Source organism: Dromiciops gliroides, chromosome 3 (assembly GCF_019393635.1).
Source record: "Dromiciops gliroides isolate mDroGli1 chromosome 3, mDroGli1.pri, whole genome shotgun sequence".
Classification (NCBI taxonomy): domain Eukaryota; kingdom Metazoa; phylum Chordata; class Mammalia; order Microbiotheria; family Microbiotheriidae; genus Dromiciops; species Dromiciops gliroides.
In genome coordinates, this window is record NC_057863.1 from 177,752,940 (window position 1) to 177,767,925 (window position 14,986).

A 14,986-nucleotide genomic window follows, 5' to 3' on the forward strand; every position below is an offset into this window, starting at 1 on the left:
AAATAGAATGCCACATACAAAGAATAGCAAGTAAAATGGTTTGCAGTATAGAGTAAGTGGAGGGGAATAATATGTAATCATCCTGAAAATAGAAGTATACTATTTAAAGAAACTTCAGGTGTATGAAATTGCTAAAGCAATATTTTTGACATTCCAATGTATTCAGAATTCATTCAAAACTGTCTTTTTGCTGTTAATTCTATAATAGTAAAACTAATCATATCAACTGACCCTCCAGATCTAACTTTGTTCTTTATTGTTTGTACAGGGACATGGGACTAGAACTATTTAGAAACCATGTTATTAGTGATAAGCTGGTTCAAAGTAAAACTATTGATGGAATTCTTCTGTTAATTGAACGAGAGAGAAATGGTGAAGCTGTAGACAGGAGCTTATTACGAAGTCTTTTGAGCATGCTCTCTGATCTTCAAGTAAGTATATAATTTCATGATCCTTTCAGTACAGTTGATAAATCTGACATTCTAATTCATACCTTACAATAAAAAAGGCTTTTAAAGATAACTTTCAATAATGATCTCAGTTAATTTTTATTTCTTATTTAATGGAAAAAGAAACATTGAGTAAAGGGCCATCCTTGGAGTTGGAAAGACAAGGCTTTAGCTCTAGCCTCTGACATACCATCTCTATGGGAACTCATTTAACATCTCAGTGGCTCAGGCAAAACTTTTAGACTGCAATTCATTGATGAGTTCCCTTTCTGTGCCAGGGGAGTGAATTTCTATTTTGGAAGTTCAGGAAACCGATGAAAATGAAATCACAGGTCCAAAACTTAACCACCACCCCCTTTTTTTTTTTTCATTTAAAATGTAATAAAATAGATTTCTCTAGAATGCTTTTTTTAAAAGTATTTTAAGTTTGCAAATCTGAATACATCCAAATGCATACCACTTAAAGAGAACTGCTTTTTTGAAATGTCAGCTTTGGGAAGCTAGAGTGGCAGCATTGTGGTCTTTTTAATTTGCTTCTAATTCTGTTACTAGATATCACATTATAGGATTTTCTTTCATCAAATAGCATCTTTGAGGAACAAGTTATTTTAAAAGGATGCAATTAAAATTGTCTTGAGTATTTGTAGTACTTTGATTATCAATTTTGTTTTTTCTTTTAGTAAGCAGAACCAGCAGCTGTATAAAAGTAGACCAGTCTTGTTTTAGGCTTCTTAACCTTCCCTTTTTCACCTTTCCTAGCACCTTCTACAACCAGTTCTTTCAAGTTCTGGTTGTGCTCTCCCTTATTAAAACTTTGTTTTTGAATTCTGAATTTGATTATCCCACAAAAATGAGCATTTCCATATACACAGCAAAATACAAAAGGAAGGTTGGTCTTCATTTCACACTGCTTGCTTCTTTAAAAGTATATAATAGGGGGCGGCTAGGTGGCGCAGTGGATAAAGCACCGGCCCTGGATTCAGGAGTACCTGAGTTCAAATCCGATTTCAGACACTTGACACTTACTAGCTGTGTGACTCTGGGCAAGTCACTTAACCCCCATTGCCCCGCAAAAACAAAAACAAAACAAAAAAAAAGTATATAATAAATTTCATGTTACTTTCAGGGTTATCTTGCTTATCTGTACTTCCCTCTGAAGTTCTGTTCTCTTTTGTGCATTTTTAATGATTCAGTAGCATTCTTTGCTTGACATCACTATTTCAAACTCCTCTTCTCCCTGAAGTACTCCCCCTCCCCTATTAAAAGTGGGGTGGGGGTGGGGGTGGGTTGTAACAAATAAGCTTAGACAAACAAAACCAAGCCTACAGTGCCCAGATCTAGTGCATCATCACCTCTCTGCCAGGAGGTATGTAGCATTGCCTCATTATGGCCCTCTGAAGACATGCTTGGTCATGCTTTTAGTCAGTTCTTAAGGCTTTGAAAGTTCTCGTTTTCTTTACAACATTGTTGTCCTTGTATAATTTGGTTTCTTAGTTCTGCTCACTTCACTCTGTATCATTTCCTGCTTCCCAGAATTCTCTGAAATCATCTTTTTTGTCATTTCTTAACATCACAGTGATTCTTCCTCTTCTCCCATCCGTTACTTATTTCTCTGTTGAATCTATGTATTTCTATAACACAGTCTATTTGTGTGTGCATGTGAGCATTCAATGTGTATTCAACCTGACTTTGTCCATCCAGTTCAGATAAGAGTGAAATTTACTTGATGCCTGGTCTCCTCATCCTTTCCTCCAGATTTGTATACTATATATTCTTCTCATTGCCCCATTAGGAAAATAAGCAAATTCTATCCCCTTCTGCCTTCTTTCTTTTCATCCTCTCTTCTCTTTATACTTTTAACAGGCCTCAGAACAGAACCAATACATTTCCAAATGCTTGATACCTCAATACCCTTTGAAGACATTAAGATTCTGAAAGGATACTTGTATGTTCTTCCCTGTTAAAAATTAGTACTAAATCCTGACTTCTCAAATAAATTTACCTTTTTAGGTTTCTCTTGACTCTTGACATTTGCAATTCAAAGTTCCTACTCAATTCTGGTCTTTTCTTTAGAACTGTTGGGAAATTCTCTTTCGTTGGTGTTTACCCCCCCGCCCCCCCCCCCAGGATCATACCCACCTTTGAAGAAGTAAATTATTTTTGGTGGTTAGCCCATATCTTCTTTTTTGTTTCTTGGAATGTTGTATTCCAATATCTCCACTTATCATACTAAGTCTTGTGTGATCCTGACAGTTATCACTGAGAGCATAACTACTTTCTAAACACTTGAAGTATTTTTTCTTTGCTTTTATATGGAAACTCTAATTATAATATCCAGGGAGGTTTTTTTGTTGTTGTTTTAAATCATGGTTTTTCAGAGTCTGGAAGTTCTTAAATGAACTCCTCTTGACCTTTTTTGCAGACCTTTTTGATACCAAGATACCTTAAATTGTTTTTTCATTGAAAAAAAAAATCTTCTTATTTTCTTGTCTCGTGTAGTCATTGATTTCTGTTTGGTCTACTCTATAAAATGAGTCTGTTACTTAGGTATGGGTTACTACTTTCTCTCCTAAGTTATTTTTTCCTAAAGAGCTTTTATTTCATTTTTTTATCCCTTGCTTCATTTCTCTTAGGTTTTCAAAAAGTCATGGAAAATCCTTTTCCCCTTCTTTGGGTCTCTGCTTGCCATTGTTAAGAAGTGATTCTCAGGGGCAGCTAGGTGGCACAGTGGATAAAGCATTGGCCTTGGATTCAAGAGGACCTGAGTTCAAATCCAGCCTCAGACACTTGACACTAGCTGTGTGACCTTCGGCAAGTCACTTAACCCTCATTGCCCCACAAAAAAAATTTAATTTAATTTAATTTTTAAAAAAAATTAAAAAAAAAAAGAAGTGATTCTCAGGGGCAGCTAGGTGGCGCAGTGGATAAAGCACCGGCCCTGGATTCAGGAGGACCTGAGTTCAAATTTGGCCTCAGACACTTAGTAGCTGTGTGACCCTGGGCAAGTCACTTAACTCCCATTGCCCTGCTAAAATCAAATAAACAAACAAACAAATAAATAAAAATAATTTTTTTAAAAAAGTGATTCTCTCTTCCAGGTTGAATTTTGGGGCATGTCTATGTCTACAATAATTTCTTACAGTAATCATTGGCTTAAGATTACTCAAATCTGTGGCAGCTAGGTGGCACAGTGGATAAAGCACCGGCCGTGGATTCAGGAGGACCTAAATTTAAATCTGGCCTCAGACACTTGATATTTACTAGCTGTGTGACCCTGGGCAAGTCACTTAACCCTCACTGCCCCACCCCCAGCTTCCCCCCCCCCCCCCCCCCCCCCCCCCCCCCGCAAAAAAAAAAAGATTACTCAAATCTCCAGCCTTGGTTCCTGAACTCTGGGACTTTGTGCCAAGGCCAGGCTTTACTCCTTCCTGAAGTAGTAGTCCATTTTGGATGGATGAGACAAATCAACCCTGGTAACTTGAGTTCCTGTGCCAACCTCCAACTCCTAGCAATTTTAGAGGGTCATAGCTTTGGATCTTCTAGGCTCTCTATTTATGTATCAGGACAGGGTGCCCTGTGGCATGGAGCTCCTGAGCCTGGGGTGTTGTTGCAGTCACACTGCCACTGATCTCAGTGACTTCCCAGGTCCACAGGGTGTGTTTCTGACCTCCTTGGGGCTTTCTATGGGAAGCCCTTCACTCTTGCTACCTGAAGGGACAAATACATACACACACACACACACATATATACACACACACAGAGTCTACATATGTCTGGCTTCCAGGTTGTTTGCCTTCAAGTTCTGGTTGTGGTCTTTCTTATTAAAACTTTGTTTTTGAATTCTGAATTTGATCACCCCACAAAAATGAGCATTTCCGTATACACAGCAAAACACAAAAGGAGGGTAGGTCTTCATTTTGTACTGCTTGCTTCTTTAAAAAGTATATAATAAATTTCACATTACTTTCAGGGTTCTCTTGCTTATCCATACTTCTCTCTGAAGCGTTGCTGGAGGTCCTCTTTCCTCTGGCCCAGGAGCTTCCAGCTAACTATTACTCTAATTCTGGTTTGGAAGAAGTTACTTGTTATTGGTATCTTGATCATCATTTCATCAAGGTTTAGCTTTTTACTGGAATAGGAATGTGGAAGTGGGTAACTTCCCTCCTTTCAGGCAGCCTTCTCTTTTTTTATTTTAATTTTTTTGGTGAGGCAATTGGGGTTAAGTGACTTGCCCAGGGTCACACAGCTAGTAAGTGTCAAGGGTCTGAGGCCAGATTTGAACTCAGGTCCTCCTGAATCCAGGGCCAGTGCTCTATCCACTGTGCCACCTAGCTTCCCCTCAGGCAGCCTTCTAAGAATAGAGATGTCAATTGTCATACACAGATTAGCTATTTTTAAAGAATTAGTACATGATAGTGTACACAAGACTATGCAACAGTTCTCTGAACTGTACTGAACCAATCATTCTTGGGTGATTAAGTATTACCTGGAAAGACCTTATATAAGTAATTAATCCACTACCTTTGAAATCTGATTTATATCTATGGAAGATTATTCGGTGCAAAACAAAAGTTCCTTGTGGAGTTAATGGATTGTGGGGTTTAAATTCTCCTTTGAGATTTTAAGAACAAGTATGATCAAAATCCCTTCTTCCCCACAGTTTAACTCAGGGGAGGGGGCAGAATCCTAACATAACACTTTGGAAAGTAAGTATTGCTAATTCTATTTTAAAATCTCAAAAGGTGTGCTTTTTTTATGTGTAAATACCTATTTTGTGGGCTTCCAATAGCATTCCTACTAGACACAGTTTTTGCAACCAGAAACATAAATAGATTTAATTAAAAGTGCTAATTAACCAGAATTGATAACATTCTATATTACATCCCTTATCAAAAAGGATTTAAGAGATTTGTTTTTCTCCAAAACCAACCACTGTTACTTTTCAGTGTGAATTGTTTGATTAGAATCTTTTTAAGCCATACAGGAGAGGAAAACTACAACCTGAGCTTCTGAACCTTTCTCTAATTACCTGAACTAATTCTCCAAAATGTTAACACAGGAATATGCACACATAAAGTTACTCAGCCAAATAATTTTACAGTAATCTTAATACATTATGACCATATTTCACCATGAATTCAAGATTTGTCCTTCGTTTCTGTCTTCCACCCCTCCTTCCAAGCAGTGCATTTTAGTGATAGAGTACAATTTGAGGGTTTTTTTCTACACTTAAATTTTTAAATATTACAGAGTAATGTTAAGAATTCATAGAAATAATTCATTGATAAGGAGCTTGCACTTAGCATTATTAGGAAGGCATCAAATCTGCTTCTGAAAACAAAGAAGAGAACCAATAACCACATTCTGAGTGGATTTTCAGTTTTGAACTCAACTTCTGCCAGGGTAGATCATTGGCTCCTTGGTTGTTCTACTTCTTTTGATAAGAAGGGAGTTTTGAGGAAATTGGCTTCTTAATACCCAAGCTTCATTTCTTATCTTTCCCTTTCTAGTTCTTGTCTTTGAATTCCATACTTTTCCATTATTCTTCTGTAGAGGATTATTCCTTATTTAGCAATAGAATAGCCATTCATTAGAAAATAGTGTTATGGGGCAGCTAGGTGGCGCAGTGGATAGAGCACTGGCCCTGGAGTCAGGCGGACATGAGTTCAAATCCAGCCTCAGCCACTTGATACTAGCTGTGTGAGCCTGGGCAATCACTTAACCCCATTGCCCCACCAAAAAAAAAAGAAAATAGTGTTGAAATTTAGCCAATAATTGTCATCTCTAGAAAAATATTAAATTAGAAGCTAAGGAATTCTTGAGGAGGAAAATTAGCACTTTCTCCTTTCTCTCTTCTAAAATATTACAAAACTTTTATTTGTCTACCCCCCCCCCCGGGGCAGTGAGGGTTAAGTGACTTGCCCAGGGTCACACAGCTAGTAATTATTTGTTTTTTAGCTTTATCTTGATCCAAACACCTTATCAAGATTCCTAGCCCATGTTTTTTATATAGTCTCAGGCCTATCTCTGTAAAGACTGGTTTTTTAAGAATTTTATTGTCTCAAGTTTTGGCTACTCAGAAACAAGTACCAAATTTTCTAGCATTATTGATGAGGAACTGCCCTCTGTAGCGGCTTCTATAAAAACACAACCTTATTTGATACAATAATCTTAGATTATATGTACTTGTCATTCAGCCTAACATCCCATGCTGAGAAGTTTTGACATTTGGAAGCCAACATTTAGGCATATACTTATCTCTCTCTCAGGAATCTGAGTTGGTCCAGTGTGCCTCCAGGAGTTTGAGTGGCACCAAGAGATCCAGTCTAGCACATTCTTGGAAAGTGGTAGCCATTTCAGGGATAGTTAAAAACTACATGGGGCAGCTGGGTGGCACAGTGGATGGACCTGAGTTTAAATGTGGTCTCAGACACTTGACACTTACTAGCTGTGGGACCTTGGGCAAGTCACTTAACCCTCATTGCCACACCAAAACACACACACACACACACACACACACACACACACACACACACCCCAAAACCTACGTGGTGGCACCTGCCAGGGCTACAGGGGTACATAAAAGAGTTTAGATGTGTAAACATAGTTGATTTCTTAGTCACTTTTATCTTTTAACTAATTGTTTTTCCCAAAAGCTTGGTGCCAATTACATGTTAAAATTTCTTAACCTCAAATTTAAAACAGAAACAAAGACCTGTAATTTCTTGTCACTAAATAATAATATTTGTTTCTTAGGTCTATAAAGATTCGTTTGAGCAGAAATTTTTGGAAGAGACTAACTGTTTATATGCTGCAGAAGGCCAAAGACTTATGCAAGAAAGAGAGGTAAAAATATTAAATATAACCCTAATATTTTTGTTTCATTTCGGTCCTTAGGCTTTTAATTTTAATATATGTACATTTGCCAACACACACTTTTGAAACTTTTCTTACAGCTATGATCTAGCCAGAATAGGATTTTGGTCGTTAGCTAAAAACAAAAATATCCTAATAGATTTAATAATCCCTGCCATTAATATAAACTACATTTTCTACATCTATTGAAAACTTTTCTAATATTCCCCAAAACAGAAATTCAGTAAGATAACACAAACAGGAAATAATGCAAAAATATTTTTAAATGCTTTGGGCAACTAGGTGAATAGAGTGCTAGACCTGGAGATAAGAAGACCTGAGTTCAAATGTGGCCTCAGATACTTCCTAGCTGTGTGACCCTGGGCAAGTCACTTAATCCCCTTTGCCTCTGTTCCTCACCTATAAAATGAGCTGAAGAAGAAAATGGCAGACCACTCCAGTATCTTTGCCAAGAAAACCCCATATGGGGGCATGGAAGGTTGGGCACAAATGAAAGAACTAAGCAATGATAAAAATATTTTAAAGATGCCTCTGCAGATATAGAAGGAAAAGAGTCATAGGATCATAGATGTGGATAGTAGAGGCCTCCAAGCCCATGACCCCCTCCTCGTAAATGACGCCTTACAGGTGACTTGCATCAAAATGTTGGCATCATGCGTATAGTAAATAGGAGAGGTAAGATTTGAAACCAGGTCCTGTGATCTCAGAGCCAGTGCTCTTTCCATTATACTCTTATGAATTGAAATTAAAAAACATTAGAACACAAACTAAAAGTTAACAATTTTCCCATAAAATAGTCTTAGAATAATAGAATATTTATGTTGAAAAGTACGTTCAGCACCTCCTGTTTTATAGGTGGTGAAAGAGGCCCAGAAAAATGATGTGAATTACTCATGGTCAACTTGCTAATTCGTGGCAGAGCTGGCCCTGGAAATTTGGTCTTCTGAATTCTGGCCAGTCTGTTACTTTGACTCTGCTAGTGCCCTGACAGTGTTTCTTTGCCTATGACTTAGGCAAGTTCCTTGAACTTTTCTCCAAAATGTCACTCATGTAGTTGCCATGGACCCTGGCTATGTGACTTTCTCTTCATTTGGCCAAGGACATTCTAGATCAGAGCTTTGCCGTTTCTTTAGTTGCTGGGAAACAAAGGTAGTGTCCTTAAAGAGTGACACTCGAGCTGGTTTCCCTGTAAGAAGCTTCGGAATAGAGAAAATGCCTCATCCTGCTTTACAGAGCCTGTTTTTTATCATCTCTGCAGCAAAGCAGATGTTGAATGGGATGAGAAGCATAATAACATTACGGTCTTATGCCTTCTAATTCAGTAAATTGTTCACCGGCACATAAACAAATGAGTTTCTTTATTCAGACATGGAACCTCACTAAAAAACAATGTAACTCATAGTGCCAAGTAAATTCAGCTCTCAACATCCAGCCCAGTACCTGATCCACCTCAGCCATTGTTTGGCTGAGGACAGTGCAAAAAACCTAAACAAAACCAAACCATGCTATTTCATGGCATCATAATGGAAACTTTTCCTCAAAATGCATTTTGGTGCTTAAGCCAAGAACAAAGGAAATGGTATTGGCAGTAAAAACTGTGTTTAGGGAGGAAAGGAGGAGGTTGGAAGGGAACTGTGTGAAAGGAAGAGAAAAGAAGTCCTTGTTAATTGAAAAATAAAAGTGGAAAAAAAGTGTTGGATTTGGAGTCAGAGAAACTGAGTTCAAATCATAACTTATAACTTAGTACTCTGTATAACTTTGGGCAAGACACTCCACATCTCTGGGCCTCACCTTAATCTATAAAATAATCGAGTTGTACTAGGCCTCTTACAGCTCTAAAGTTACAATTTAAAAATCCTGGTATTTTGATCCTAGCCTAATCTCTAAATAAATTTTGAGGAAAATGATAATTTTTGTCAGATTTTTTAACTTCCCAGAAGAAAGTGATTATAGAAATCAGTGGTGATTTTTAGTGTTATTTCTGTGATATTATTGATCTCTTGGCATTTTTTGTTTGAAAGGTCCCAGAATACCTTAACCATGTCAACAAACGTTTAGAAGAAGAAGGAGACAGAGTAATAACATATTTAGATCACAGCACACAGTGAGTATCATATACTTTCTCTCTTTTTCTTTTTTTTTTTTTTGTGGGGCACTGGGGATTAAGTGACTTGCCCAGGGTCACACAGCTAATAAGTGTCAAGTGTCTGAGGCCGGATTTGAACTCAAGTACTCCTGAATCCAGGGCCGGTGCTTTATCCACTGCGCCACCTAGCCGCCCCCAATACTTTCTCTAATTTTACCATAGTTAAAACTTTTTTCTTTTTGGTATATTGATTCTGAGTAGTGCTGGTGGTAGTAGTGAAATCTATATGTCACATTTGTGAAGCATCCACAAGACAGATCTTCACTAAATGCTGTCCTAACTAGGTGAAATTTATTTTCAAAGAATCAGCAAATTGGGTGGTAGTGACATGAAGGGGAGCCACAGGGCTTTAACATCATCACCTTTGAATTTATATACTTGGGATAACTACCTACTCTGCCTAATGGTAACAGTTCTATGTTTTCAAGGAAATTAATTCAAGCTGAGCTATTTAAAATGACTAGATAAAAAGAGACCAAGTTATTATTGATAAGACTCAGTTGGAATTTACCAGATGTTGGATATTTGAGTTTAATTAGGTATACCTCAAATATTGTGACTCTTCAGTTCCATATTTACTCATAATTTCCCCATTCCTTTTAGAAAAGAAAAAAACTGGTCTCCCCATTTCACCCAGGTTGGAAACACAGTAGCTAACTCATGAGCTTAATCCCACTACTGCCCAACACTGGAATTTTGTTCCATTTTCTGACCTAAGCTAGTTCATCCCTTGTTAGGCAACCTGGTGGTTCCCTGCTTTCAGGGACTCTCCACCTTGATGCTGAATGTAGTTTGGGCCCTTCAACAACATAACCCAGTGTAGCTTAGATCTCTCTAGCCCAAGAGTTCTGCTAGCCCCAACCACCCAGGTAGCAGAGATTACAGGTAGGCACCCCCATGCCTGATTTTGCCTCTTTTAAACCTAATGTTTTTACCTTTAAATATATTGGTGCATAGGTAGAAAATAGAATTAATGTAAACTTCTGTCTGTCAATGTCTTAGCTCACATCAGTGAGGAGAACTTCATTAGTCAGTCAACAAATGTGACTGCGTTACCTACAGTAATTCAGTTTATCTTTCATTCTCATGGGACTTTAGTTTTGTCTTTTTGATCCAGTGTACCATTCTTTAATTTTATTGCATTATTTAATCCACAGACGTGCTCAAGTTTTCTTATTTTACTTAAACTATTCATTTCTCTTTTATTTTTTTATTTCTCACCCTCTTTTAACCCTCAGTCTATTCATAGATTTTTAATTTCTTCTTTCTGTAAGCATTATGAGGGTAAAACTTCAGAGGAATCAAACTGGAGTTCCCTCTTCTTTCCCATTTTTATGTTACTGCCTTTGTAGATCTATCCATTCTGCTGTGTGTGCTGATTAACAGTGTTTTTATCTATACCATATGTGGATCACTTACATTTCAGAGAACTAAAACAGAATTTTTATAAAAACATTTTATATTTTTGCATTTTAATTTTTTTTAATGATTAAAAGGAGGCTTTAGTGTCTTCCAGTGCTTCAACCTTTATGAACAAGCAATTTTCAACATTATATGTTGAAAATTTTCTGGTTATTTGAGTTTTCTTATTTTGGGGGTTTTAAATTAACAGACATTTACTGTATCTGCTTCAGAGATAGAAAGTTCCACTTGTCACATGGAACAGCCAAGTGTATCAATTCTTTTAAGCCTTGTAATAATTTTAGTATCTTTTTTTTTCTTTATATAGGAAACCACTAATTGCTTGTGTGGAGAAGCAGCTTTTAGGTGAACATTTAACAGCAATTCTACAAAAAGGTGAAGTTTTCAATATAATAATATAATTTATTTAGGTTATATCCTTCATTCTCTGCATATTTCATTCATGAGTGAGGCAGCTTAATGAAGTGAAACCCTGATCTGCGAAATCATGATCCTAATTCTGATTTCAGCTCTGCTACTCACTACTACAAAACTTAGGACCTTCTTGACTGTAATATGAAAGACAAAATCTTTGGGTCCCTTCCAATCCTGATGTTCTGTGAATCAATCTGAGCGTTCATTCACCTCCTCCTTTGTGCCAGGCACCGTGATGGGTGCTGGCATTCAAAGACAAAAACAAACAAAAACCCAGTTCTTGCTTTCAGGGAGCTTATATTTTATCCAAGAGATCACTGTAATTAACATAGGTAGGCATAATGTTTGTTTTTTTTTTATAAACACTGAAATTTAGAATATGGTGGTGGTTCCATCATAGATGGTAAAAATTGTAAGTCCCGAGCAAAAAAGAACTTCAGATATTAAAATTTGAGGAGAAAATGAAGACAGCTATGATACAACTTACTGCTAAAGCTTATACCAGATAATTTCTACACTAAAAAGTCTCAAAGGCCTTTATCACCCCTTTGAAATGTGACTAACAGGCAAAAGAATATAAAGAGTTATTGGTACTGTAATCTAATTACTTCTTTCTTTCTTTCTTTTTTTTTGGTGAGGCAATTGGGGTTAAGCGACTTGCCCAGGGTCACACAGTTAGTGAGTGTCAAGGGTCTGAGGCTGGATTTGAACTCAGGTCCTCCTGAATCCAGGGCTGGTGCTCTATCCACTGTGCCACCTAGCTGCCCCATAATCTAATTACTTCATAGAAATAAGATGGAAAGATATGAATCTAATAATACCTATATCAAAATTAAGGTGTAGAAAAAACTAGAAATTAAAAGTTAGTAGAGCCATCAAAGAGAAATAAAATGACTAAAAAGTAGAGATTATTGGGATTTGTTATCCATGTCATAAACTACAAGTTGTATAATTATTTTGGATATGAAGAATGAAATAAATCAGCCCAGGTAAGTACTTAATTGATGGGTTTTTTAGTAAGTATTTTTATGGCTGCTAGTCTCTGAAGACTAATTTTGCTTTTAAAACATTTAAAAACGGGCGGCTAGGTGGTGCAGTGGATAGAGTACCGTCCCTGTATTCAGGAGGACCTGAGTTCAAATCCGGCCTCAGACACTTAACACTTACTAGCTGTGTGACCCTGGGCAAGTCACTTAACCCCAGTTACCTCACAAAAAAAAAATTTTAATGGAATTACTATTAATTGACAAAAAATGAAAAAATTTCTTACAAGATGCTCATGTTTGAAAGAAAGAATTAATAGGGGAAATTATGTCATTATAAGTTTTATATCTAATCTAAATAATGTAATCCTTTTTAAAAGCCTAGATTAAAAATGAATTTATGCCATACCAATCAAACTACCTAAAAATTATTTTATAGAGCTAGAAAAAATAGCAACAAAATTCATCTGGAAAAACAAAAAATCAAGAATATCCAGGGAAATAATAAAAAAAAATTCACAGGAAGGTGGGTTAGCGGTACCAAACCTGGAGCTTTACTATAAAGTGGCAGTCATCAAAACTATCTGGTACTGGCTAAGAAATAGAGTGGTAGATCAATGGAATAGGCTAGGCACGGGAAATGCGGTAGTAAATGACACTAGTAATGTCGTGTTTGATAAACCCAAAGACTCCAATTTCTGGGATAGGAACTCAGTATTTGACAAAAACTGCTGGGAAAACTGGAAGATAGTATGGCAGAAATTAGGCATAGACCAACATCTTATACCTTATACTAAAATAAGGTCAAAATGGATACACAATTTAGACATAAGAGATGATACCATAGGTAAATTAGGAGAGAGAGGAATAGTCTACCTATCAGATCTTTGGAAAGGAAAACAGTTTATGACCAAACAAGAGATAGAGTATATTATAAAATGCAAAATGGATGATTTTGATTACATTAAATTAAAAATTTTTTGTACAAACAGAAGCAGTGCATCCAAAATTAGAAGGGAAGCAGAAAGCTGGGAAACAATTTTTGTGGCCAGTACTTCTGATAAAGGCCTCATCTCTAAAATATATAGGGAACTCAATCAAATTTATAAGAATCCAAGTCATTCCCCAATTGAGAAATGGTCAAAGGATATGAACAGGCAGTTTTCTGATGAAGAAACCAAAGCTATCTATTCCCATATGAAAAAATGCTCTAAATCTCTAATGATTAGAGAGATGCAAATTAAAACAACTCTGAGGTACCACCTGACACCTATCTGATTGGCTAAAATTACAAAAAAGGAAAATAATAAATGTTGGAGAAGCTGTGGAAAAATTGGAACACTAATGCATTGTTGGTGGAACTGTGAACTGATCCAGCCATTCTGGAGAGCAATTTGGAATTATGCCCAAAGGGCTATAAAGCGGTGCATACCCTTTGACCCAGCAATACCACTTTTGGGTCTTTTTCCCAAAGAAATCATGGAAAAGGGGAAAGGGACCCACATGTACAAAAATATTTATAGCTGCTCTTTATGTGGTGACAAGGAATTGGAAGTTATAGGGATGCCCATCAGTTGGGGAATGGCTGGACAAGTTGTGGTATATGAATGTAATGGAATACTATTGTGCTGTAAGAAACGATGAGCAAGAGGAGTTCAGAGAAACCTGGAGGGTCTTGTGTGGGCTGATGATGAGTGAGATGAGCAGAACCAGAAGAACATTGTACACAGTATCATCAACATTGAGTGTTGATCTACTGTGATGGACTATATTCTTCTCACCAATGCAATGGTACAGAAGAGTTCCAGGGAACTCATGATAGAAGAGGGTCTCCAAATCCAGGAAAAAAAGCAACTGTGAAGTATAGATGCTGAATGAACCATATTATTTCTTTTGTTTTTGGTGCTGTTGTTTTTTCTATTTTGAGGTTTTTCATCATTGCTCTGATTTTTCTCTTATAATATGACTAATGCAGAAATATGATTAATGTTACTCTGCGTGTGTGTGTATGTGTGTGTGTGTGTGTGTGTGTATATACATAAAACCTATGTCAGATTGCCTGCTGTCTAGGGGAGGGGGGAGGGAGGGAGAAAAATCTGAAATTGGAAAGCTTGTATAAACAAAAGTTGAGAACTATCTTTACATGTAATGGGAAAAAAATAAAATACTTTATTAATTTAAAAAAATAAATTTAGTTGCAGTTGAGGCAGGAGCTGTAACTTCTGGTTTAAAAGTATTTAAATTGCCAAAAATACCAGAGAGCCTGAGAATAACTTTTGGTAGTATGAGATGTGTTTTATTACCAAGGCAACAAAGTCTTTTGGTGGGGCTGAGGAGATTGTGGTATAAGTGAAAGGTTCCTTAATATTTACAGTTAATTGTCTGAAGCACTCAGCAATGGGTCTAAAATTATCTGTGAAATTTTAATTTTCTAGAATTGTAAACATTTGGTTTATTTTTCTAAAAATTCATATTATAAAGAGACAAATAATTGGCAGCTAAGTTATAAAATTCTTTTTTTAAGTTCTGCCACAGCTTTTCAAGGGAATAAATTATGTTTGATATTTAAATGAATATAGTTGGACTGGGTTGAAGTTGGAACCTTTTTATACTGAGTTTTGTTATAGCTGATAGTATTAAAAGCTCCAAGCTAAGTATTATCATACTGATAACAGATTTTTCCCTAGGTCCCTTAT

The 14,986-nt window shown here is 36.7% G+C and overlaps 1 protein-coding gene across 2 annotated transcripts in view; it reads left to right on the forward strand.

Annotated features, from left to right (window-relative positions):
- Positions 1 to 14,986, forward strand: part of CUL4A (cullin 4A) — a 75,920-nt gene that overhangs the window by 34,692 nt on the left and 26,242 nt on the right. For both annotated transcript variants that reach the window (XM_043991762.1, XM_043991763.1), the window contains exons 6-9: positions 269 to 431; positions 7,206 to 7,295; positions 9,347 to 9,429; positions 11,201 to 11,268. In XM_043991762.1, the coding sequence (XP_043847697.1) occupies positions 269 to 431; positions 7,206 to 7,295; positions 9,347 to 9,429; positions 11,201 to 11,268 (404 nt within the window). The remainder of the gene's footprint in view (positions 1 to 268; positions 432 to 7,205; positions 7,296 to 9,346; positions 9,430 to 11,200; positions 11,269 to 14,986) is intronic.